Source organism: Chanodichthys erythropterus, chromosome 22 (assembly GCF_024489055.1).
Source record: "Chanodichthys erythropterus isolate Z2021 chromosome 22, ASM2448905v1, whole genome shotgun sequence".
NCBI lineage: Eukaryota > Metazoa > Chordata > Actinopteri > Cypriniformes > Xenocyprididae > Chanodichthys > Chanodichthys erythropterus.
Window position 1 is genome coordinate 34,727,933 of NC_090242.1, and position 27,176 is coordinate 34,755,108.

The following is a 27,176-nucleotide window of genomic DNA, read 5'->3' on the forward strand; positions in this document are numbered from 1 at the left end:
ACATGTAAAAAGAGAAAAAAAGGTGTTCTCTTTTGAATTCTCGTTTGCTGATGTGGAAGCAGAAGTCAACAGCACATATATGCCAGAATGTAAAATTTAATGCATTTAAATGTGATACATTTTTGTTTGTACTTTATAAATTAATGCAAAATTAGCATCTTCTAGTACAAATGCACAGATCTCACATTAATTTATGCATTAAAAAAAATTACATATCAGCTTGTGCCTTATATTGTGGTCTCACATAGCAGAATATTTTAGTCCAGAGACATGTGAGGCATATATATGGTTATTTCATAACTTAATAGACGACAGAACTACAACGTTGCATGCACGTAGTTTCTTTTGTGTTTTATTTATAGCGAGTAATGTACAGCGCGCCGTATTTGCGCGTGATTGAAAACTGCGCGGTCTTGCAACCCACCAGTTGAGAAACATTTATGTAAGCTATATATAATGTTTGCCCTTCACTGTTGTTCTGCTGAAGCTCATTTGGCACCTGTATCATTTCCACACGCGTCTGAAAAGTCTCCCGTTTTTTTTTTTTTTTTTTTTTTTTGTCTGAAAGAGACGATTCTGCGTTTACATAATCGCAATTCTTGTCAACAAAAAAGTAGACAGAGACAGCAGTTGCGAGAGGGGTGGCCAAAGGGGTGGTCATGGCCACTGTCTGCCAGGACACTTTGGAATGTCTTTTGAAATGCAAAGCTGGGTAGAAATTCACAGCATGATGGCCTGCTGTGATTTTCACCTCGAGATGAGTCACAAGTCCGAGTTTCCTGATAACGAGGGGGATTTACACCTTGTACCTTGGGGGTTTGTTGATCCATTTGTTTCTTAAGGTCAACAAAGTGAGAGAGAATCCTTTTGATCGGTGCCTACATGATCATGATCTTTCAGTGATTAAATGATTAATTCAGGTCTTGCTGGGGGAATGAAAAAATATATTAACAATTAAAGTCACTTTAAATGAATTCCGTATGGTTTCTAAACTAAAACCAACACCGGGGTCAATAAAACCGCTCTAAGGATTCTTTTTTCTGATAATTTTTTTGAGCCGATCAGAACATCTTCATACTACATTTACGCTTTATCAATATTGTGATGTCCTGTTTCCACCCAACGAGCAGCCAGGAGCACACAGCGCACATCAATGACCCGTAAACAAACAAAAATACAAACACTGATCCAATAAAATATAGGTTTAACCGTCAGTGTCCTTGTTTTTCTTGGTAAAATGCCTTAAAAATGTTTTGTAACCCCATCATCTCACAAGAGATGAGGAGAACTCAAGAGAGAAACCACCACAGTGTGTTTATTGCAAATGTACAACAAAGTTTATTAGAAAACATTCAAAAGTTGCACAACGGGTAATCGGAAATGGCAAAGAAACAAAACAAGCAAAATCAAACAATTGTAACCACTAAAGATGACAATCATATCCAATGGCAATTGCTCTACACTCAATCACAAATAAAACAATTCAATTCACAGTTATTTGTATAACGCTTTTCACAATCGATATCGTTTCAATGCATTCTTCTTACAGAGAATGAATGTCAACATTACAATTTAGAGTATTCTGTTATCGGAGGTGATTGTCCAATGTATGTGGTTTCAGAAATGTACATATATAATCATGCAGTTGGCTAACAATATAATAATTTAGGCAATTTAATTTACAATCACTGTTAGCAGATTAATGATTAAATGTTAACAATAATTAGGATATAGAAATTTGGGAATGTGCATGTTTATCCCGATGTTTCTTCATCTGAAGTCCTCGCAGGAGTTGGTGCCGTCTCTTCACATGTGTTGGTCATCTGAAGTGTTCATAAGAGGCTGGATCCAAACTGAAGCTGATACTCTCTAGTCACCTCAGGACAGGTGTCCTGGGGTTGATTGCTTACATAGCCCCATAACAGTATATATCATGAGTAATAATCACACAGCAATCATATTTTTTATGAATAAGCATTTATTAATAAAAATATTTTTTAAAAATTGTATTCATAAAACTTTTTCTTCTATCACTTTCAATGTGGTTTGAATGAAGTCTGTGTTTTGCAGTGATAGTGCCTAAGTTCTTTTTATCTGAGAAGCACAGACAAACATTGCTACACTTGCTACAGTGTATTTGTGTATCCATTATTGCAGCATCTGCAGTGTCCTCTCTTCGTCTTTACTGAGAAATGTGCAATCATGTCTTTGCATCCAGTGGGGTGGTCCGATGACATCTTGGCATTCTGAAATGGAAAAAGTAAAAAAATTAATAAGTGAATAATACAAATGGGTCTTATATTGTAGTAGATAAACTGAAAGAATAGACAGGGTGGTAGATCATGTGTCGAGGGTAGAGATCTAAGTATTATCCATCAAAGTATTATAATTTCAATGCAAATGCTAATCAAAATTCCACTACTACATTCAAACAATTCTGTCTGGCTGGCCTATTATGCTCTTTACTTATCATACTAAAGGAACACATACATCCCCCCAGAGCACTTACAGGTTCATATTCAAGACCATTCACACCTGTCCCTGAACAATGCAACAGGCGTCCCCCCAAAAACATTCAGAGCTCCTATAATGCTGTAAACTGCTACTTGGGCAACACTCAAAGAAAATCTCAAAGAAGATCATTTAGATGTGAAGGGGTGGATTCTGGAATCCACTGCCGCTTCAATATATATCTTTTAAGTTATTAATCAACATTCATATTTATGTTCAATAATTTGAATGACTTCTTCAATATATGTTAAAGCATCTATATTCATCTGTACCTCTCAATAAGAGAAAATAACATGTTATCAGTAGTGACTCCTAATACCAAAAAATTCTCTCTATATAATACAATAAAACACCTAACAGAGCCAGATGAAAAAGTCACAGTAATTTAGATGTCATTTTAGCCTTTAATATAAAAAATGACGGGATTGATACCACAAGCGGGAACTCGATCATGTTAGATCGCTAAACAAGAGGCTATAAGACTATGGTTTAGAAATGTAATGTTTAGGTTAAAATATAAATGTACAAATAATAATAATAGTAATTTAATGAATGAAAATTAATCAATGTCCTTTAGGCTGTCTCTTGAAGCGAGTCATTCTATTAACGCCAGAGGAACAGGCACTATAGGGCGCTTTAGCGTCTGTGAGTATGACGCAAAATACTGTAAATTAAATTTTGCATTTTTACATATTAAATAACAAGTTGTATATCATTTATGTTATTTTAATAAAATATTAATCTTGCATAAAGAAAATTGGCTTGTATCTGCTAATTCTATTCATCAGTGTTAAAATAAAAAACAAAGAAACCGAATTTTCCATATTTCATTTCTGGTTTAAAAAAGGAAAAACAAATGGACGCAAAAGTACACGGACCCGGTTTTTCGGTAACATCATCAATGAATATGTGCCATTTTACCCCCTTTTTTTAAATTTTACTTTTGCTAAATTATGACTTTAGAAACAATTATTTGAATAAATGAATTCTAACCGATTTTTTATTTTTCCATTTTTTGTTTTGTAATTTGCGCCGTGGCTGTACCTAGCACGGGGGTGTGGCCGCGGACTACTATAATCTCATTGATGTAACTGCTTTATTTACACTATATGCATGGTGAGGAGTAGTTTAAAAGACTGAACACAGAGGTTGACCTTTTTCACCCAAAGTGCAATCATTTTTAATTATTACTGTGCTTAAGGCAGTCTCGGACTGGCCATCGCGAGCAGCTGGGAAAAGTGAAATCCCGGTGGCTTGGCTGTTTTGACACATTGTCCAGCTTGTTTGTATTTACTTATTCGTTATTACTTTATTTTATTAATATACAATATACCCTTGGTCAGGGGGTGTATTTTACTTGGTAGGTTATACAACCACGAGATCCCAGTTCATTTTCAGAGGGATGGGCAGTAGATCTAGCAGCGCTTGCTAGCCTAGATCCTTCACGTCAATATGAAAGATAAAAATACTACCAAGCGAAAATATACAAAAAAATAATAAAAAAATATACAAAACATTGTTAAGATTTTAGCTCTTGTTTGTAATACAATATTTGTACAGTAAAAATGCAGATGTTTTCTCTAGCGGGCATTGTTCATTACCACTGCAACCGCTTGAACTTCCGCACTTCACAAGCTTCTCATTTGCTTAAAAAACCTTAAATCCAGCACAGTTGTTAACTCTGTTCATTACACTAGATGCGGTTTGCCGAAGATGAGGCGAATCTGATCTATATGACGCAAGTCATAAGCACTATGATTTATTTTCAATTATTAATTTCAATAAATAAATACAAATACTTTGATTTGGCACATTGCCCATCTTGTTTGTAGTTATTTATTGACTTATTTTTTATTAGGCTATTTATTGCCTGTGGTGTACCCAAATGATTACTGCTGGAATTCAACATTTGATAATGAACCGAAATAAATCGTATAAGCCTAATAGTTCTTGACAGCGCTATAGCTAGCCTACATAAAAAATTGTAGGCTAGGCTATAAAACGAGAGCTAAAACATAACATTTTTTTTTTAAATGAGGCTAATTTTTATGTATATTTTCGCTTGGAAGTCTTTTTATCTTTCATGCTATATTGACGTGAAGTATCTTGGCAAGTGCTGCAGCTCGATCTACCCTCCGTCTGCTGCCTATCCCTCTGAAAATGAACTGGGATCTTGTGGTTGTACTGTAGCCTACCAAGTAAAATGCATCCCCTGACCAAGGGCATAATGTATATTAATAAAATAAAGTAATAACGAATAAGTAAATACTGTAATAATTACTTTGGGCTCTTTCTCCCTTTTTAACACTGGGTCACGTGGTCAGTATCAATCTAGACCACTCTGCTGCCACCACCTTTATTTAACCCGGTTAGGTCCGGGATAATCAGGAGTCTGAACAACCACAACACCAATATTAACAATAAAGTACCTTTTTTTTTTATTAACACATTAATTGCTTAAAACTTTGGCTTTAGGCTGAGACGCATTAAACAGCAGTATAAAACCCCAATACACACTGCAAAACCCAATTCATCACTTCAATTCATAAGATACCAGTTATTAGTGCCAATATCACTCCAATTCAACACATGTGTTCTATAAGACAATAAATATGAATGTCACACGTGCACTGCTGCGGTCTCTGTCAGGCATCAATAAACACATATTTACCCTCCCCATCCCACATAAACAAACCCACCCCAAAAACACAGGAAAATTATTACATACAACAATAAAACCACACTTCCCTCGTCCGGTGGCCGTCGAGACCCCCCCGTCACTCCTGAAGCAATGTCCGTTCGTCCGTCGAATTAATGTAGATCCATTCAGCGTCACTAGCACAAACCGGCGTCCCGGTGTGCAGATACACAGTCTCTGATCACAAACAGCTCACAATGCATTCATCCAAGTTTGCCCTCGGTCACATAGCGTTCATCCTGCGCAGGATTCAAAACGAAAATCAGGCCTCTTCTCTCAATTCCATCTGCTCCTTAAATCAAGTCTGTCCATTTTCTCTGCTCCAGGTGATTCATATCAATCAATCAGCATACCGCTCATCCTCACCAAACACTTTGTCACACTATCCCCCCCCCAAGAAAGAGAAGCTTGTCCTCAAGCCCCCTACAGTACATAGTCCTGTGTCCAACCAGGCAGCCTCCGCATCCGTGTTGGCCTAAATTCTCTAATTCTCTGAGGCTGGGGCATACCTCCAGCCCCTTTCAAGACACTCCCAGAACCGCCAAAAGTCACTGATGCAGGAACGTCCGCAGCAACTGAAACTAGTCCGTCATCCACCGAAATTGTTGGTCCTGAAAAACTCTCGGATACAATCTCTGAGCCCGGAACACCAGCCACTGCTGGCATCATATCTGCTGAGGTTGTTAAACCAGAAGGGGGACTGTAACTACAACTGGAGCATATTCCATGTCGGCAGCAGTTATTGTCTCTGGAGCCAGCAAAGGAGCAGATTCAATCTCTGCCAATGGTAATAAAGCACCATGTGTTTCAGACACTCGAGGAACAAGTCCATTTACAGGGGCTATATCCAAAGCCCCTGGAACAGTCATGGTGGCCATTGTTAATGAGGGAGCAAAAATCTCACCCAAGGTGAGTTCTTGCACAGGCGACTGATGAGCAACTCCTGAAGGCATTATCGGTGGAGGGGGTCTCTCCGGTCCACCGCCTTGAAGAACAGGTACACCTGTCAAAGAGGAAGAAACATGAGGCTTGAGTCTATTAAAATGAATAATCATTTCCACTCCCTTTTCCTGATCCAAGAGCTTATACAATACTTCTGAAACCCTCTCCATGACCACATATGGACCTTTATACAGTCTTTGTAATTTAGGACACACACCCCTTTTTCTAGCTTTATCTCTGACCCAAACTTTCTCCCCCATATGATAACACTGATGGTTTACCTTGAAATCAAAATATTTTTTTTGCGTTTCAGATGCTTTCATTTGATGTCCTCTAACTGCCCCCACCACAGTTGAAAGGCTCTCTGCCAATCTTGAAACATACTCACTAGGGGTCTGAAACCTTTCTTGAGCACCCACATCAAACATCACATCAACAGGAAGAACTATTTCCCGCCCAAACAATATTCGATAGGGTGTAAACCCTGTACTAGACTGCACGCTACTTCTGTATGCCATCATAACATACGGTAAGAGGGTGTCCCAATTCTGTTGATTTTCATCTACAAAGAGAGACAACATAGAGAGAAGTGTTTGATTAAAACGCTCAATTAGTCCATCGGACTGAGGTCGATATGGTGAAGTTCTTGTCTTATGCATATTAAGCAATCTACACACTTCTTTAAAAAGGCATGACTCAAAATTTCTTCCTTGATCTGTATGGATACTCCGCGCTGCCCCATATCTACATACCCACTCTTCTACCAAACATTTGGCTACTGTTTGAGCTTCTTGATTCGGTAATGGAAACGCCTCCATCCATTTAGAAAAGTAATCCCCAATTACCAAAATGTACTTGTTTCTATGACTCGTTTCTGGTAGGGGACCTACAATATCCAATGCTATTCGTTCATAGGGGTAAGAAGCAACAGAACTCACCAAGGGGGCACAAGGGGCCTGTCCAACTGATTTACGTGAAGCACAATCAACACACTCTTTACACCATCTTTCAGTGTCCTTATACCATCCCGGCCAATAAAAGCGATCTCTCACTTTCCCTTGCAACTTCTGTACCCCCAAATGACCACCAGTGGGAATATTATGCAACATCCCCAAGATTATTGGCACCATTGACTTGGGAAGGACCACCTGTACTCTACCTGACCCACTCTTCCCTTCTGAGGGAACCCGCACTAACCGCCCATCCTGTACTTTAAGCTGATCCCACACCGTAGCATATTTCTTGAGGGAAGGGTAATTTTGTATGTTTTCTAACCGCCCTTCAGGACACCCTTTCACCTGCAACAACAATTTCAATTCCAAATCCTCTTGTTGAGCTTGTTTCAATTCTTCCTCCCCTCCCAATGGGATATCCACAACCCCTTCCTCCCCTACCGGATTTCTTTGATCACTACCACACGCACAAACCATTTTAACCCCTACATCACCAACTGGCCCATCTACTCCTAACTCCCTAATGGGGCTACTCAATCCCTCACCTACAGCCAACACAGGAATTCGTGAAAGGGCATCTGCATTGCCATGTTGCCGCCCTGGCCGATGCACAATTTTATACTGAAAGTTAGCCAATTGTTCCACCCACCTTGCCAACTGTCCCTCTAATCCTTGAAAATTATGAAGCCATCTTAACGAGTTATGATCTGTCCTTAAAACAAATTCCCTTCCCAAGAGGTAATGCTTAAAATAATTCACAAAAGTAACCATGCTGAGCAATTCCTTCTTAGTAGTGGCATATCTGCGCTCAGCCTTGGAAAGGGCACGGCTTGCATAAGCCACCACCCTTTCCAATCCCTCTACCTCTTGTGAAAGAACTGCGCCAATCCCAAAATCACTAGCATCAGTGTCCAAAATAAAAACTTTTTTGGGTCAGGATATGCTAATATAGGGGCTGAAATAAGATGGGTTTTTAACTCCACAAAAGCCCTTTGACACGCTTCATCCCATTTAAACCTTTTTCCTTTTTCTGTCAACTGATGTAAAGGCCGGGCTATTTCTGCAAACCCCCGCACAAACCTGCGGTAGTAAGAAGCCAACCCCAAAAAGCTCCTCACTTCTGTTTGATTAATAGGCACAGGCCAAGCCCTCACAGCTTCTACCTTCCCTGGGTCGGCCTTAACTCCCTCAGCTGAGATGACATGTCCTAGATACTGAACTTCTGTGGAGAATAAATTACACTTTGATGGCTTAACTTTCAAGTTAGCTGTCTTCAATTTACTCAAAACCTCCCCTAACCTACTCAAATGCTCCCCAAAAGTACGGCCAAAGACAATAATATCGTCAAGATAGACCAAACATGTGGTCCACTGCAGGTCAGCCAGGACTAAGTCCATTAGCCTTTGAAAGGTACTTGGACCATTAGTAAGGCCAAAAGCTAAAACGTTAAATTCAAATAGCCCTTGTCTGGTAATAAATGCAGTCTTGGCTTTATCCTTAGGTGCTACCTCTACCTGCCAATATCCACTTGCTAAATCAAGGGTACTAAACCATTTTGCATTGGCCAGACTATCCAAGGCGTCATCAATTCGCGGGAGGGGGTATGCGTCCTTGCGAATGACATCGTTCAATTTCCGATAATCAACGCAAAAACGCAAACCCCCATCCCTTTTCCGTACCGGAACTATAGGCGCTGCCCACGGGCTACAAGAAGGTTGAATAATACCTCGATCTTGCATATGTTTAAGGTTATCAGCCACTTCTTGCTGCAGGTGAAGCGGAACCCTTCGGGGAGCCATCTTAATAGGCCGTGCATCCCCCGTATCAATCTCATGGAGGGTCAAGTGAGTCCTTCCCAAGTCAGCATCACTCACGCTAAACACACTCAAATTCTGACTAAAGAGTTGTCTAATAGCCTGAAGCTGCCCCGGTTCAAATCCCCTATTATTTAGACCTAATTCCCCAATCAAATCTTCTAACAACCACGGCTTATCCCTACACTTCCCCAACTCTTCACCACCCACTTCTACATCTGTAACCAGGGTTCCCAACGCCATCCCTTGTTTCAGTATGAGTGGATCATCTGCTACATTAATAACTCTCACTGGCAGCCTCCCATTATCTACCTTACACACAATTCTAGCAACCAATGCATCTCCCATAGTTAAAGTGCCTGGCTCCAACATTCCCTCTACACTTGGCGGCCCTCCTTCTACTACCCCTGTAATGATTACCTCACTCCTAGGGGGGAGGGTAACATCCCCTGAGACAGTCACTGATAGCATCTTACTTACATCATGGACAAAATATAATGGTAATTTCTTCCCCATAATGCTACACTGCCTACTCCCCAGATCAATAACCGCTTTAAATTTTTGTAAAAAATCAGTACCCAACAAAATTTCTTGTGTCATAATATTGGCAACTAAAAAATCTACAATCAAAACAAGATTATCAAATTGGCATGTTGCCTGCCACCTCCCTAAAATTTCCATCTGACTCCCATCCGCCACTGCTACTCGACCCTCATAATCTAATAACTCCGCGCCGCCCCCCGGGGCCGCGTGCCAACAATGCTTAGATACAGGGGAAACCTGTGCACCTGTATCAACAAGAAGGTTACAGTCAAATCCCCCCACCTTTACTTTTAAATACACCCCCATCCCACTCCCCTCACTGGGCACTGCGGATCTAAGGCCTGACATTGGGAGGGGGGCTGGCATTTGGCCTTCTGAACCAGCCCCCTCTAGTTTCCCTGTACATATGGACAATCTCTCCTCAGGTGTCTATTACAGCCACACTCCCAACACACCCTTTCGGCCGTTTTATCCACATTTGCCCCTGCCCTACTCAAGTTCTTCCCCTCCATTGCCCTACTGTCCACTCCTCTCTGTGCCACCTGCATATTTTGCACAGTAACCTGTAGAGCTTTAACTTCCTGCCTTAAACCCTCTACAACCTCTAATAAGGCATGAAATTGGGGATCAGGGGAAGAACCAGCTGTCAAACCCCGGACTCTGGCATCTACAGGGGAAGAGTTTTGTTCTAATTCTCTTATGAGCTCAAGTTCAGCAGCTACATTAATAGCTTCCTCTAAAGTCTTTAATTTCGCTGTTCGAAGTTGAACACGCAAGTCAGTACGACCAATGTTTGTTATAAACTGATCTTTTGCTAAAAGATCTTGCGTAGCAAAATCTACAGAAGGGTAGGCCTTACCAACTAAACGCCTCAAAGCATTGCCAAATTCTCTGGCTGTTTCACTAGGGAAACGCTTACGTGATGTAAAGTTTACACGATTCCATTCATCACTATCACAAGGTTGTAAACATTTGGTCATAGCTGCTTTTAAACTTTGATAGTTAGCTTTATCATTTGGGGTCAGTCCACTATATATATCTCTTGCCTTGCCTGATAACAATAAGGACATAAACTTCAGTTTGAATGTTTCATCCCAACCATTCACTTCAGCTGCCATCTCAAACTGTTCAGACCAGTCAGCCCATTCCCGGCCTGCCCCTGTAAAAGTTTCTGGCATAAAAACAGGGCGCTGAAACTGGCCAGTTTGAGAAGGCATTGTCATTTGAAATGTGTTACTAGATACGGGTGTTGGTTCATCAGACTCCATGATTCAACAATAAAATAAGAGAAAAAAAAAAAACAAAAAAAAAACAAAAAAAAAACAAAAAAAGGGAAAAGAAAATCCCACCGCTGCCACCAGTGTAATAATTACTTTGGGCTCTTTCTCCCTTTTTAACACTGGGTCACGTGGTCAGTATCAATCTAGACCACTCTGCTGCCACCACCTTTATTTAACCCGGTTAGGTCCGGGATAATCAGGAGTCTGAACAACCACAACACCAATATTAACAATAAAGTACCTTTTTTTTTTTATTAACACATTAATTGCTTAAAACTTTGGCTTTAGGCTGAGACGCATTAAACAGCAGTATAAAACCCCAATACACACTGCAAAACCCAATTCATCACTTCAATTCATAAGATACCAGTTATTAGTGCCAATATCACTCCAATTCAACACATGTGTTCTATAAGACAATAAATATGAATGTCACACGTGCACTGCTGCGGTCTCTGTCAGGCATCAATAAACACATATTTACCCTCCCCATCCCACATAAACAAACCCACCCCAAAAACACAGGAAAATTATTACATACAACAATAAAACCACACTTCCCTCGTCCGGTGGCCGTCGAGACCCCCCCGTCACTCCTGAAGCAATGTCCGTTCGTCCGTCGAATTAATGTAGATCCATTCAGCGTCACTAGCACAAACCGGCGTCCCGGTGTGCAGATACACAGTCTCTGATCACAAACAGCTCACAATGCATTCATCCAAGTTTGCCCTCGGTCACATAGCGTTCATCCTGCGCAGGATTCAAAACGAAAATCAGGCCTCTTCTCTCAATTCCATCTGCTCCTTAAATCAAGTCTGTCCATTTTCTCTGCTCCAGGTGATTCATATCAATCAATCAGCATACCGCTCATCCTCACCAAACACTTTGTCACAATACAAACATCCGGGATTTCGGATTTCACTTTTCAGCTGCTCGCGATGACCAGTCCGAGACTGCCTTATATTTAGCATAGTTAATATATTAATAATTAAAAATGATAGCACTTTGGGTGAAAAAGGTCATCCTTTGTGTTCATTCTTTTAAACTACTCCTCAACATGCATGCAGTGTAAATAAAGCAGTTACATCAATGAGATGATAGTATTCCGCGGCCACACCCCCGTGCTAATGGTACAGCCACGGCGCAAATTACAAGACAAAAAATGGAAAAATAGAAAATTAGATTTCATTTATTCAAATGATTGTTTCTAAAGTCATAATTTAGCAGAGTAAAATTGAAAAAGGGAGTAAAATGGCAAATATCCATTGATGATGTAACCGAAAAACAGGAAAAATGAAAGTCTGGTTTCAATTTTTCATTTTTGCATTTGCATTGTATGGTCTGAAAATTGAATAATGAAGCGTTTCAATGACCCTCACATGTCTCTGGACTAAAATATTCTGCTATGTGAGATCACAATATAAGGCACAAGCTGATATGTAATTTTTTTAATGCATAAATAAATGTGAGAACTGTGCATTTGTAGTAGAAGATGCCAATTTTGCATTAATTTATAAAGTACAAACAAAAATGTATCACATTTAAATGCATTAAATTTTACATTCTGGCATATATGTGCTGTTGACTTCTGCTTCCACATCAGCAAACGGGAATTCAAAAGAGAACACCTTTTTTTTCTCTTTGTACATAATGTTTAATTTAGGTATGGTAGAACTGTTGCAATTATTTATTTTGACAATATAGAAAGTTAAACATTTAATGTTTACTTTTTTGGTTAGTTTTTGAAACAGACAAACTCAGAATTGTTGAAGTCCATTGATTATATACATAAATTCAATGAAGGAATAATCTACAGTGTGTAGTTATCTGCATGTCTCATCCATGGAGATGCAACAATGGAGAACAAGCTATTGGGGGTTTTGAGAACCAGAACTGACTGAACAATTCAGCTATAGAGTGAGCCTCTTTATTACAGTTTTTTCCAATTGCTAACACTCTAAAATGACATGCACAGCACAATTATTTAAACTGACACACAGAGAGCAAAACTTCTTCTCAAGTCTCCAAAAGTCTAAACACCTTTTCTGTTTTACACACATTTTGCATTTTAAAATAGCACTTTTTAAATTCACTAAATACAGTTCTCTGCATAAGACACAACAATCTGACATAAAGTCACATGTTTGCCATTTCAAAACACTGCCATTCAAAATGACACTACATGAGCTAATTGGCCAATTACATGTGCCACCTGGCCAAACACCTCAGTGGTTAATTGTTAACACTTCAATCAGGATGTAAGCACTATGGAAAGACCACAGGTGAGAACCTTTTTTTTTTTACAACAACAATGGAAGACATTGCAGAGAGAGGAAGAGGAAGAGGAAGAGGGAGGTTGAGAATAAGAGGGGGAGGAAGAGTGAAAGGTAACGGTAGAGCAGGTAGAGGAGTTCATGGCCAAAGAAGACAAACACTTTCAAATGAAATCAGAGCAACCTTAGTAGATCATGTCATCAACCATGGGTTGACAATGCGTGAGGCTGGACAGACTTGAGCCGTTTTACTGTTGCCTCTGTCATCCGGACCTTTAGACTGGAGAACAGGTATGTAACCAAAATTTCATGTAGTACACATGTAGTATACCCCATGTCATAGTGTATCAGTTGGGTGACACCTGTTTACTTAGTGTATGACATCAGCCATTCATGAACTGTACAAGTTTACTGTACAATGTACTCTACTGTGGGGGAAAATATTTAGGCTGCATTGTCCAAGCCCTATATATATTTTTATTTTATTTTTTCTAAAGGACTGAGAGACGACACCATGGTGGAGGAAGGGGCCAAATGTTCACCGGGGTACAGGAAGCTGCCATTGTAAACTTGGTTTTGGAAAATAATGAAATCAGATTAGGAGAAATTCAAAGCCACATCATCCAAGACAACACCTTATTCAACAACATTCAACGAGTTAGTCTGTCCACATTGGCTCGCATTCTCAAGCGAAACCAAATCAGAATGAAACAACTTTATAAGGTGCCGTTTGAGAGAAACTCTCAAAGAAACAAAGAGTTCAGACGAGCATATGTGGATGTAAGTACTATATTGACTGCAGTACACTACACACAACATTGTTTCCCAGTGTACTGGATAACACCATATTGAGTGATTTTTGTTCTTTGTTTTCAGGGAGTACTGGAAATGGATGCTCATGCAATCCCACATGAGTTCATCTTTATAGATGAGGCTGGGTTCAACCTAGCAAAGACCAGAAGAAGAGGGAGAAACCTCATTGGCCACAGAGCCATTATAGATGTTCCTGGCCAACGTGGTGGGAACATCACAATGTGCGCTGCCATCTCCAATATGCATGGTGTCCTCCACCGTCATGCCAAACTTGGACCATACAACACAGCCCATATTCTCACATTTCTGGACAGACTTCACAACATTCTCATACCACCAGAGCGTATGAATGATGCAGACCATCAAAGAAACCGGTACGTTGTAGTATGGGACAACGTGAGCTTTCATCGTGCAGCCCCAGTCCAAAACTGGTTTGCTGACCACCCAACATTTCTCGTGCAATACCTCCCACCATACTCACCATTTCTGAACCCCATAGAAGAATTCTTTTCGGCATGGCGGTGGAAGGTATACGACCGGCAGCCCTTTGTGCGCATGCCTCTTGTGCAGGCCATGGAAGAGGCATGTGATGAGATTGATGTGGGTGCAATTCAGGGATGGATAAGGCACACAAGGCGCTTCTTCCCTCAATGTCTGGCAAGGGAAGATATTGCCTGTGATGTTGACGAGGCGTTGTGGCCAGACCCGGCTGTGCGGCAAGATGCTGCCTAATTATTTTTCTTGCCTTTTTTTTTTTTTTTTTTTTTTTTTTTTTTTACTGTAATATATTTTTTTTCAGAAATTTTCTTTTTCCGTTTACTTTTTTTGTAAGAATATTTTTGTTCAGTCCCATGTAAATATATCTGCTGTGCTTATGTTGTACTGACTTGTTTACTGTAGTGAAGGAAAAAAAATAAAAATGTTGCAACAGCATGTGTGTGTATCTGCAAATATTTCTGTGCATGTGAACAATCTGATACATATTTTAGTATTATGGCAAAGCATACTAAAGATGGGGGTGCTTTTCATTATGCCCAACAGTGTGTAGGTGGTTAGGCAAAAATCTGGTAATATGAATGAAGTGTGTGCCATTTCATGCAAAAGTTTGATTTTGATAATGTTATGTGTAGTTTCGGTTGCAGTGCTTCATTTTGCAGGATATATGAGGTATTTTGCAGTTTGGGTGTGTGGTTTTGTGAATTGTGTTAAGTGTTTTGATAAAACCAGACTAGTTTGAAAAATTGTGTGTTAGCAATTGGAAAAAACTGTAATATGCCTGCAAGTGAGGAATGAAAAAAAAAAAAAAAAGTCAAATTCACTCATCATTCCATGATCTAATTCATTATCTTAGTTAAAATTAAGTAGGCTACAAATGAAATGTATTCAGTTGTGTTGTAGGCACAGTCCAGTACATTATAGTCCAGGTCATAAATAATTAAGATTGCTGGCCCCAGGTTGGCCACCCCTATGAAAAAATCCTGGCTCCGCCACTGTGAAGCTACTCTTTGGGTACAAAGACACTTTAGGAAATACTGCCAAAAAGACATGAACTTCACCAAAAACAGCCTCTAGCATTTCATATGTATCAAGTATACCTCAATTTTGTTTATGACACCTATGCAATTCTTTCTGTGTGTTGATTACAGGTAAATTGAAAGAAAATCTACCTCATTTACAGAAAGTGTGTACTGTTTGGTACGGTTGTGATGGATGAATGTTTGTCAGTATTTTGGTGAAAAATTGATTTTTGTAAAATGTACAGCGTTTGAACTATAGTAAAGTTACATTCTTGGAGTTCTCATTAAAATTCCTAAAAACTTGAGAACAAAAGGGCCATACGGACACTATGCTAATTACATGCAAGAACAGGAGCAGAGGGCGTAGGACCCGCCCAAAACCATATCGGATTGGCTAAAACATCTGGAAAGGCGGAACCAACAAACTGTTTAAAATACGATGCCGCGCATTGGATTTTTGCTTTCACTTTCAAGTGCGCCTTTTCCTCTTGGCCTTCGTTGTGTCGAAGGAACGACCATCATCTTGATTGCACGAACAACTTCTTCAAGAATTCACTGAAAGCCAGCAAGAACCTTCGTTGAAATTCACAGACAAAAGTCTTTTGTTCCAGCACCTTCTTGAGGCGGATGTCGTCCTTCAGAAGTCTTGACTGAGCCACGCCGCTTCCTTCAACTCCGTCACGAAGGGAAAACTGCGTTTACAGGAGCAGCCAACACAAGTAAACACAAGTCTCCTAATTTTGCTGAGCTGGTGCAATTATATTAAGCAAATTAAATTATTGTTGAATTGCTAGTGTATTAATTCTCTCAGGTTGCGGTCAAAGAAACTTGTTAAAACTAAATAATTGGGGAATCCATTTACCTTCAAACAATAACCTCGCCATTTTTCTGAAACTGAATGAATGTGTGTTTGTGCGTGTTTTTTTCGTTAGATTAGTTTGTGTGTTAGTAGTTTAGTTCAATAAATTCTTGTGTTGATTTTTCACGCATACAGTGTCTTGTGCTGTGCTTACCAAATTGCTGCCTTCAACAAAGATTGTGCTACCTTGCTCATAATCATTATTAATAATCATAACAAAATATTATTATTTCAGTGGGCACGGGATAATATTTTGTCCAGAATTGGTCAAATAATTTTAAACTCAATTTCTCGGTGGACGAATAATTGATAAAGAATTAAAATATTGATTCTGAATCATTTACGGTTAATCCGGTTCTTATTAAATGTAATTTAATTACAATTTTGATAAATTATTTGGGTTGATTCCTACAGCATGATTTTGCACATCTGCCCTCTCTTACTAGTTATTAGTAATGCCTGGACATTGTGGATGATTTTGCTCAATCTTGTGTATAAATATGAGGCTTCTTCCTTAACCTGAGAATGTTATGGTACACCATCTCTGTGTCTGCTTGATCAGCTGATGATTGATATCTTTGTGGCTGCAGAATATTAATCTAACAATCAGTATTTTTTTTTATCGATCAGGTCAGTGCTGTAGCAATGCATCACCTCCTTTCCATGTTTTTACTGCTAGCCATTATTGGGCAGCATGTGAGCGTTCAGTTCCCAGGAAGACATTACAAATCAGTGTTGACCGTGCCTAACGGAATGTCCTGGGGGTCGTGGGGTCATCAGGACATGTGTCCAGCTGGAATGTATGCGGCAGGATTCAGTCTGAGGGTAAGTTGGGCATTGACTATTTTGCTAATACACTGGTGGCTATAAGTGCTTCAGAGGTTGAAAACTGTGGAGTTGCAGTTAGTCACTTAATCTCCAGGGGCCAATTGTTCAAAAGGTTTCATCAAAATGATCTGGATTTGAAAATCCCATATTTTGCTGTCCAGGATCAGGTAATCCATCTTACTTTTGTGCTGGTTTTTCAAAGCATAATTGGACTTTTCTCCTTTTGAACAACCCATTTTTAAGTTTTGATCTAATCTGATTACTTTGAACAACTGGCTCCTGCTGCAACTGCTTAAGATTTTTTAAGGGTCTGTACTAAAGACCATAAAGATAAATGTTACTATGAGAATTTAAATGTTACAATGGTTGGGCTAGTTTCAGCTCTTTCAATTGTCTCAATGTTGTTGTTGTTGTCGTTTTAAGGTGGAAGGTCATGTCTCTGGTGATTTTGATGATACAGCGCTCAATGGGATTCGTCTTCACTGTGTATATTGGTCCAGAGTAACAGAAGCATATGCTGTGTCCAACGCAGGACAGTAAGGGAGTCTGATTATTATCAATTCTTACATTCAAGTGTTTAAGCTAGATAAGTGAATTGAGGATTTTCATGAAAATAATAGTCAATTTGATTAAGAAACCTCTTTGTCTTTTCTTCAGCTGGGGTGAGTGGACAAATATCAAGTGGTGTCCTTCTGGATTCTTAAAGGCTTTCCAGCTGAGAGTCGAACCTTCCCAAGGAAGGGGTGATGATACGGCCGCAAACAACATCATGTGAGAATGTCTGGATTTATTTAGCTATTTAAGGACTCTGCATGTTTTCCTTCATCAAGCAGTTCAATTAATATCACACTCAGTCGTGCTGCTGATCAGGGACGTGCACAGGAATTTTGAGGGGCAGTTGCTCTGACCTAAAAAAAGGGCACTGTCTCTCCCAGCCCCACCCCCCCCAAAAAAAAGAAATAAAAAACAAACTCACGGGCTATATGAAGGACTGTGAATAACCATGGTATAAGCGGAATAATTGACTGAATTGACCGAATCACGACCTCAGGTGTGCATTATTTTTCTAATAATTCAACGGCCCGTTGTCAATTATTCCTTACTTGAATCACAGCTTAAATAGTGTTTTGACATCGACAACCCAAGTGCATTTTACCTCAAACTTGCGTCTAGTTAACTTTCTAAAGTAGCAATCGCTTCTCGGGTCGACATTAACACACTGACAAAATTATATTCAGAATTAAAAATATTTTTATAACACTTTTTAATGTGTGCTTGTGTAAAGGTTTTCACGAGATACCAACCTTTCGTGAACTTGCTTCCAACACGCGTTCTCATGGAGGCGTGGTGTGCACGGAGGGGTGGGGCTGTGCGCGCGCGAGTATGTGAGAGACGCGTGAGTGAGAGACGCAGGGAAATGAAATGCAGCTGAACGTTTGCTCTATGAAAGACATTGACAAAGACGAAAACTAAGGACATTCAATCTCTAATTTTATTTTATTTTAGTTAGTTTTGCTAAACACACATTACAGTTTTAGTTAGTTATCGTTTTTTTTTTTTGTAATGCCTCGTTTTTATTTTTATTTCAGTTAACGATGATGTTTTTCCCACCTAGTTTTTGTTTTTTCGTTCGTTGTCGTTAACGATTATAACCTTACTCACCTTTCCGACAACGTTAAGTCGTCTCACCCGACAACCGCGACAATCTCCTTCTAGTGCCGCTCATGCAGGCTCAGCTCAGGTGCCGGTCGCGTGCAGCGCTGCAGCCACGTAAACAGAGTTTGCCCTTCCCCTACTGACTTTCACTTTCGGACGGGTGCCCGAATATGGAAGTGAATGAGGCTTTGCGATTATTATTATTATTATTTTTTATCTAGGCCTACGTGAAATTCTGCATCCATTGTACGATTTTTTTATTTATTTTTTTCCACCTCGGAAGGGCAACGTGAGTCGAGAAGGGCATATGGGCAGTTGCCCGGGCAACCTGAGCAACCCCCCTGTGCACGTCCCTGCTGCTGATCGTGGTTGTGATTAGGCCATAGGCTGCAGGTGATCATGTGACTGACATTCAATCCAGCAGCACAATTACATATTTTATCATAATATTGTCACATCTGAATGTTCTCCAGGTTCAGCTGCAGTGATGGTGTTGTGCTGACGGGTGACGGCACAGGCTGGGGTGATTGGGGCATCTGGAGCCCAGTGTGTGATGGAAAAGGAATCTGCGGCATCAAGACGCGGGTAGAAGGTCCACAGGGAAAAGGAGATGACACCGCTCTCAATGACGTGCAAATGTACTGCTGTGATTAAGGTGAAGTGATCATAATCTAAACCTCAGACCGACACATACTGCAGATCAACTAAATCTGTTTGTTCTTTCAGGTGTAGGAGGATGACAACAAGAACAGCAAGAAGACCAAATGGATTGTCATAACTGATCATCATACTATGATAATCTAACATGAACCATGTCATAAAACAGTTTTGTAAGGAATAATTCACATTTGCACAAAACAAAGAATCTGCCAAGATGTCATCGGACCACCCCATTGGATGTACGCAAAGACACGATTGCACATTTCTCAGTAAAGACGAAGAGAGGACACTGCAGATGCTGCAATAATGGATACACAAATACACTGTAGAAAGTGTAGCGATGTTTGTCTGTGCTTCTCAGATAAAAAGAACTTAGGCACTATCACTGCAAAACACAGACTTCATTCAAACCACATTGAAAGTGATAGAAGAAAAAGTTTTATGAATAAATTTTTTTTTCAATATTTTTATTAATAAATGCTTATTCATAAACAATATGATTGTTGTGTGATTATTACTCATGATATATACTGTTAAGGGGCTATGTAAGCAATCAGCCTTGCAAATTAATGCTTAAATGCTCTGTATATCTGTTCAGACAAAGAGAGTACAAATACAGAAATTCTCCTCCTACCTAGACCCAATGTTGCAATATTACAACATTTCCCCTAAAAACTTTAATAGTAAAAAAAAGTCTGCATCAGAGGCCTCCTAAAACAATAGCTGAGAGGTCAAAAAATGTTTGCTCTTTTTTTTTCTATATTTGGTTTTTACAGGGTTAATATTATGAACAGCAGCTATGCTAATTATTCTCCATTTCTCCACACCTGATGGATTCTGTTGATTGTTTTGTGGGCATTATGAAATGGACTGATGTGAATGTAACAATTGTGTTGTGATATTGATGTATTTACATTATAAACCCTGCATTACTTCAGCATGAGCTCTTTTAAATAAAAAAGTCCCGTAAAAAACGGTAATTTTCTGGCAGCAGGGCACCAGAAAAATAACGGAAAATAAATGTCTTATTAAATGTCATTTTTACGGGATTTTTTTTTACAGTTTATCAATGTTTTTTTCTAATAGTATTTTTCTGTTTTTAAACGGACATTTGTTGGCGCCCCTGCTGCCAGAAAATTACTGTCTTTTTTACGGGATTTTTTTTTTACAGTTTATGTTTTCGGGATTTTTTTTACAGTGTAGAGTGGTCAAAATAGCCTGTGCTGCTACACATCACATAAGGACACTGCAGTTCTCACGTGGTCACAAATTGAAATTTAAACTGTTAGATTCATTGTAACTAAGTTCTAAATGTGCTTTTCTGTTAAATTTGTTCTTAGTTTAGACCATATTAAACACAGGAATAAACTTTATGTGGGATTTGAAACTCCATCATCCAGAGCAGTGAAGCTCTCTGTATCTTTGTAGTTTATCTGTTTTTTAACTTCTGTTGGGGATAAACAGTTTAGGACCCTTGAGACCACATATTTTGAATTAAGACCTGGAGTCAAAGTTTAAAAAAAATAATTAATAAATTGAAGAAAAATTTAATGAAGAATAATTAGACATTTTCCACATGTGGACAAATAGTAAGAGGCATATCTCCCTTCGTCACGGTGATGACGAGGGGGACCCTGGATTTAGGTACCGGATGTCCCAGCAGGAAACTTTTCCCAAAACATAACATGTTCTTTTCTTATAGTGAGAGGTACAGAGGAAAATAGATGCTTTAACACATATTGAAGAAGTCATTCAAATAATTGAACATAAATATAAATGTTGATTAATAACTTAAAAGAAGCGGCAGAATCCACCCCTTCACTTCTAAATGATCTTCTTTGAGATTTTCTTTGAGTGTTGCCCAAGTAGCAGTTTACAGCATTATAGGAGCTCTGAATGTTTTTGGGGGGACGCCTGTTGCATTGTTCAGGGACAGGTGTGAATGGTCTTGAATATGAACCTGTAAGTGCTCTGGGGGGATGTATGTGTTCCTTTAGTATGATAAGTAAAGAGCATAATAGGCCAGCCAGACAGAATTGTTTGAATGTAGTAGTGGAATTTTGATTAGCATTTGCATTGAAATTATAATACTTTGATGGATAATACTTAGATCTCTACCCTCGACACATGATCTACCACCCTGTCTATTCTTTCAGTTTTTTCTACTACAATATAAGACCCATTTGTATTATTCACTTATTAATTTTTTTACTTTTCCCATTTCAGAATGCCAAGATGTCATCGGATCACCCCACTGGATGTACGCAAAGACACGATTGCACATTTCTCAGTAAAGACGAAGAGAGGACACTGCAGATGCTGCAATAATGGATACACAAATACACTGTAGAAAGTGTAGCGATGTTTGTCTGTGCTTCTCAGATAAAAAGAACTTAGGCACTATCACTGCAAAACACAGACTTCATTCAAACCACATTGAAAGTGATAGAAGAAAAAGTTTTATGAATACATTTTTTTTCAATATTTTTATTAATAAATGCTTATTCATAAACAATATGATTGTTGTGTGATTATTACTCATGATATATACTGTTAAGGGGCTATGTAAGCAATCAGCCCTGCAAATTAATGCTTAAATGCTCTGTATATCTGTTCAGACAAAGAGAGTACAAATACAGAAATTCTGCTCCTACCTAGACCCAATGTTGCAATATTACAACATTTCCCTAAAAACTTAAAAAGTAAAAAAAGTCTGCATCAGAGGCCTCCTAAAACAATATCTGAGAGGTCAAAAAATGTTTGCTCTTTTTTTTCTATATTTGGGTTTTACAGGGTTAATATTATGAACAGCAGCTATGCTAATTATTCTCCATTTCTCCACACCTGATGGATTCTGTTGATTGTTTTGTGGGCATTATGAAATGGACTGATGTGAATGTAACAATTGTGTTGTGACATTGATGCATTTACATTATAAACCCTGCATTACTTCAGCATGAGCTCTTTTAAATAAAAAAGTCCCGTAAAAAAACTGTAATTTTCTGGCAGCAGGGCACCAGAAAAATAACGGAAAATAAATGTCTTATTAAATGTATTTTTTACGGGATTTTTTTTACAGTTTATCTATGTTTTTTTCTAATAGTATTTTTCTGTTTTTAAACGGACATTTGTTGGCGCCCCTGTTGCCAGAAAATTACCGTCTTTTTTACGGGATTTTTTTTTTTTTTTTTTTTTACAGTTTATGTTTTCGGGATTTTTTTTACAGTGTAGAGTGGTCAAAATAGCCTGTGCTCCTACACATCACATAAGGACACTGCAGTTCTCACGTGGTCACAAATTGAAATTTAAACTGTTAGATTCATTGTAACTAAGTTCTAAATGTGCTTTTCTGTTAAATTTGTACTTAGTTTAGACCATAATTAAACACAGGAATAAACTTTATGTGGGATTTGAAACTCCATCATCCAGAGCAGTGAAGCTCTCTGTATCTTTGTAGTTTATCTGTTTTTTAACTTCTGTTGGGGATAAACAGTTTAGGACCCTTGAGACAAGATATTTTGAATTAAAACCTGGAGTCAAAGTTTAAAAAAAATAATTAATAAATTGAAGAAAAATTTAATGAAGAATAATTTGCAGTTTCATCAGCAGAAGCCAGCTTCAGGTCTCACAAGGAGTTCGTAGGCTGCTCTGCGTACAATCGCATTTTTAGATCAACTCTAACAGAGTCTAACTACGTCATTACTTCAGGTTGGATGATTCGGATTGGCTAAGAAAAATAGACAAGATTAGACATTTTCCACATGTGGACAAATAGTAAGAGGCATATCTCCCTTCGTCACGGTGATGACGAGGGGGACCCTGGATTTAGGTACCGGATGTCCCAGCAGGAAACTTTTCCCAAAACATAACATGTTCTTTTCTTATAGTGAGAGAGGAAAATAGATGCTTTAACACATATTGAAGAAGTCATTCAAATAATTGAACATAAATATAAATGTTGATTAATAACTTAAAAGAAGCGGCAGAATCCACCCCTTCACTTCTAAATGATCTTCTTTGAGATTTTCTTTGAGTGTTGCCCAAGTAGCAGTTTACAGCATTATAGGAGCTCTGAATGTTTTTGGGGGGACGCCTGTTGCATTGTTCAGGGACAGGTGTGAATGGTCTTGAATATGAACCTGTAAGTCCTCTGGGGGGATGTATGTGTTCCTTTAGTATGATAAGTAAAGAGCATAATAGGCCAGCCAGACAGAATTGTTTGAATGTAGTAGTGGAATTTTGATTAGCATTTGCATTGAAATTATAATACTTTGATGGATAATACTTAGATCTCTACCCTCGACACATGATCTACCACCCTGTCTATTCTTTCAGTTTATCTACTACAATATAAGACCCATTTGTATTATTCACTTATTAATTTTTTTACTTTTTCCATTTCAGAATGCCAAGATGTCATCGGATCACCCCACTGGATGTACGCAAAGACACAATTGCACATTTCTCAGTAAAGACGAAGAGAGGACACTGCAGATGCTGCAATAATGGATACACAAATACACTGTAGCAAGTGTAGCGATGTTTGTCTGTGCTTCTCAGATAAAAACAACTTAGGCACTATCACTGCAAAACACAGACTTCATTCAAACCACATTGAAAGTGATAGAAGAAAAAGTTTTATGAATACAATTTTTTTTCAATATTTTTATTAATAAATGCTTATTCATAAAAAATATGATTGTTGTGTGATTATTACTCATGATATATACTGTTATGGGGCTATGTAAGCAATCAGCCCTGCAAATTAATGCTTAAATGCTCTGTATATCTGTTCAGACAAAGAGAGTACAAATACAGAAATTCTGCTCCTACCTAGACCCAATGTTGCAATATTACAACATTTCCCTAAAAACTTACTAAAAAGTAAAAAAAAAAAAAGAAAAAGAAAAATCTTTAATTTCTGCATGAGAGGCCTCCTAAAACAATATCTGAGAGGTCAATTTTTTCTATATTTGGATTTTACAGGGTTAATATTATGAACAGCAGCTACGCTAATTATTCTCTATTTGCTTTTCTGTTTTACCCCAGGACATTATCGGGATCAACATGCACATTCCCAAATTTCTATATCGTAATTATTGTTAACATTTAATCATTAATCTGCTAACAGTGATTGTAAATTAAATTGCCTAAATTATTATATTGTTAGCCAACTGCATGATTATATATGTACATTTCTGAAACCACATACATTGGACAGTCACCTCCGATAACAGAATACTCTAAATTGTAATGTTGACATTCATTCTCTGTAAGAAGAATGCATTGAAACGATATCGATTGTGAAAAGCGTTATACAAATAACTGAATTGAATTGTTTTATTTGTGATTGAGTGTAGAGCAATTGCCATTGCATATGATTGTTATCTTTAGTGGTTACAGTTGTTTGATTTTGCTTGTTTTGTTTCTTTGCCATTTCCGATTACCCGTTGTGCAACTTTTGAATGTTTTCCATTAAACTTTGTTGTAAATTTGCAATAAACACACTGTGGTGGTTTCTCTCTTGAGTTCTCCTCATCTTTTGTGAGATGATGGGGTTACAAAACATTTTTAAGGCATTTTACCAAGAAAAACAAGGACACTGACGGTTAAACGTATATTTTATTGGATCAGTGTTTGTATTTTTGTGTGTTTACATACGGGTCATTGATGTGCGCTCTGTGCTCCTGGCTGCTCATTAGGGGGAACCAGGACATCACAATATTGATAAAGCGTAAATGTAGTCTGAAGATGTTCTGATCGGCTCAAAAAAATTATCCGAAAAAAGAATCCTTAGAGCAGTTTTATTGACCCCGGTGTTGGTTTTAGTTTAGAAACCATACAGAATTAATTTAAAGTGACTTTAATTGTTAATATTTTATATAAACCCCCAAGGTACAAAGTGTAAATCCCCCTCGTTATCAGGAAACTCAGACTTGTGACTCATCTCGAGGTGAAAATCTACCCAATCTGGAATTTCTACCCAGCTTTGCATTTCAAAAGACATTCCAAAGTGTCCTGGCAGACAGTGGCCGTGACCACCCCTTTGGCCACCCCACTCGCAACTGCTGTCTCTGTCTACTTTTTTGTTGACAAGAATTGCGATTATTTAAACGCAGAATCGTCTCTTTAAGACAACAACAACAAAAACAAAAAACGGGAGACTTTTCAGACGTGCACTCCAACTTCGCCTCAGCGAATGATACAGGTGCCAAATGAGCTTCAGCAGAACAACAGTGAGGGGCGAACATTATATATAGCTTACGCAAATGTTTCTCAACTGGTGGGTTGCAAGACCGCGCACTTTTCAATCACGAGCAAATACGGCGCGCTGTACATTACTCGCTATAAATAAAACACAAAAGAAACTACGTGCATGCAACGTTGTAGTTCTGTCGTCTATTAAGTTATGAAATAACCATATATATGCCTCACATGTCTCTGGACTAAAATATTCTGCTATGTGAGATCACAATATAAGGCACAAGCTGATATGTAATTTTTTTAATGCATAAATAAATGTGAGATCTGTGCATTTGTACTAGAAGATGCTAATGTTGCATTAATTTATAAAGTACAAACTAAAATTCATCACATTTAAATGCATTAAATTTTACATTCTGGCTGTTGACTTCTGCTTCCACATCAGCAAACGGGAATTCAAAAGAGAACACCTTTTTTTCTCTTTGTACACAATGTTTAATTTAGGTATGGTAGAACTGTTGCAATTATTTATTTTGACAATATAGAAAGTTAAACATTTAATGTTTACTTTTTTGGTTAGTTTTTGAAACAGACAAACTCAGAATTGTTGAAGTTCATTGATTATATACATAAAATTCAATGAAGGAATAATCTACAGTGTGTAGTTATCAGCATGTCTCATCCATGGAGATGCAACAATGGAGAACAAGCTATTGGGGGTTTTGAGAACCAGAACTGACTGAACAATTCAGCTATAGAGTGAGCCCCTTTATTAATATGCCTGCAAGTGAGGAATGAAAAAAAAAGTCAAATTCACTCATCATTCCATGATCTAATTCACTATCTCAGTTAAAATTAAGTAGGCTACAAATGAACTGTATTCAGTTGTGTTGTAGGCACAGTCCAGTACATTATAGTCCAGTACATAAATAATTAAGATTGCTGGCCCCAGGCTGGCCATATGAAAAAATCCTGGCTCCGCCACTGTGAAGCTACTCTTTGGGTACAAAGACACTTTAGGAAATACTGCCAAAAAGACATGAACTTATCACCAAAAACAGCCTCTAGCATTTCATATGTATCAAGTATACCTCAATTTTGTTTATGACACCTATGCAATTCTTTCTGTGTGTTGATTACAGGTAAATTGAAAGAAAATCTACCTCAAATACAGAAAGTGTGTACTGTTTGGTATGGTTGTGATGGATGAATGTTTGTCAGTATTTTGGTGAAAAATTGATTTTTGTAAAATGTACAGCTTTTGAACTAGTAAAGTTAAATTCTTGGAGTTCTCATTAAAATTCCTAAAAACTTGAGAACAAAAGGGCCATACGGACACTATGCTAATTACATGCAAGAACAGGAGCACGGGGCGTAGGACCCGCCCAAAACCATATCGGATTGGCTAAAACATCTGGAAAGGCGGAACCAACAAACTGTTTAAAATACGATGCCGCGCATTGGATTTTTGCTTTCACTTTCAAGTGCGCCTTTTCCTCTTGGCCTTCGCTGAGTGGACGGAACGACCATCATCCTGATTGCACGAACAACTTCTTCAAGAATTCACTGAAAGCCAGCAAGAACCTTCGTTGAAATTCACAGACAAAAGTCTTTTGTTCCAGCAC

General features: G+C 38.5%; 2 protein-coding genes across 2 annotated transcripts in view; both read left to right on the forward strand.

Moving 5' to 3' along the window:
- LOC137013017 (vitelline membrane outer layer protein 1-like) overlaps positions 1-19,627 on the forward strand; it is a 46,874-nt gene extending 27,247 nt beyond the window's left edge. The window contains exons 5-6 of the mRNA XM_067376580.1: positions 19,161-19,342; positions 19,414-19,627. Coding sequence (XP_067232681.1) covers positions 19,161-19,341 — 181 coding nt within the window. The 3' untranslated portion in view covers position 19,342; positions 19,414-19,627. The remainder of the gene's footprint in view (positions 1-19,160; positions 19,343-19,413) is intronic.
- On the forward strand, positions 15,932-17,806 carry LOC137013278 (vitelline membrane outer layer protein 1-like). Its single transcript, XM_067376961.1, has 4 exons — positions 15,932-16,063; positions 16,834-17,028; positions 17,455-17,567; positions 17,689-17,806. The coding sequence occupies exons 2-4, from the start codon at positions 16,849-16,851 to the stop codon at positions 17,804-17,806; spliced, it is 411 nt and encodes a 136-aa protein (XP_067233062.1). The 5' UTR covers positions 15,932-16,063; positions 16,834-16,848.
- Positions 19,628-27,176: the final 7,549 nt, after the last annotated feature.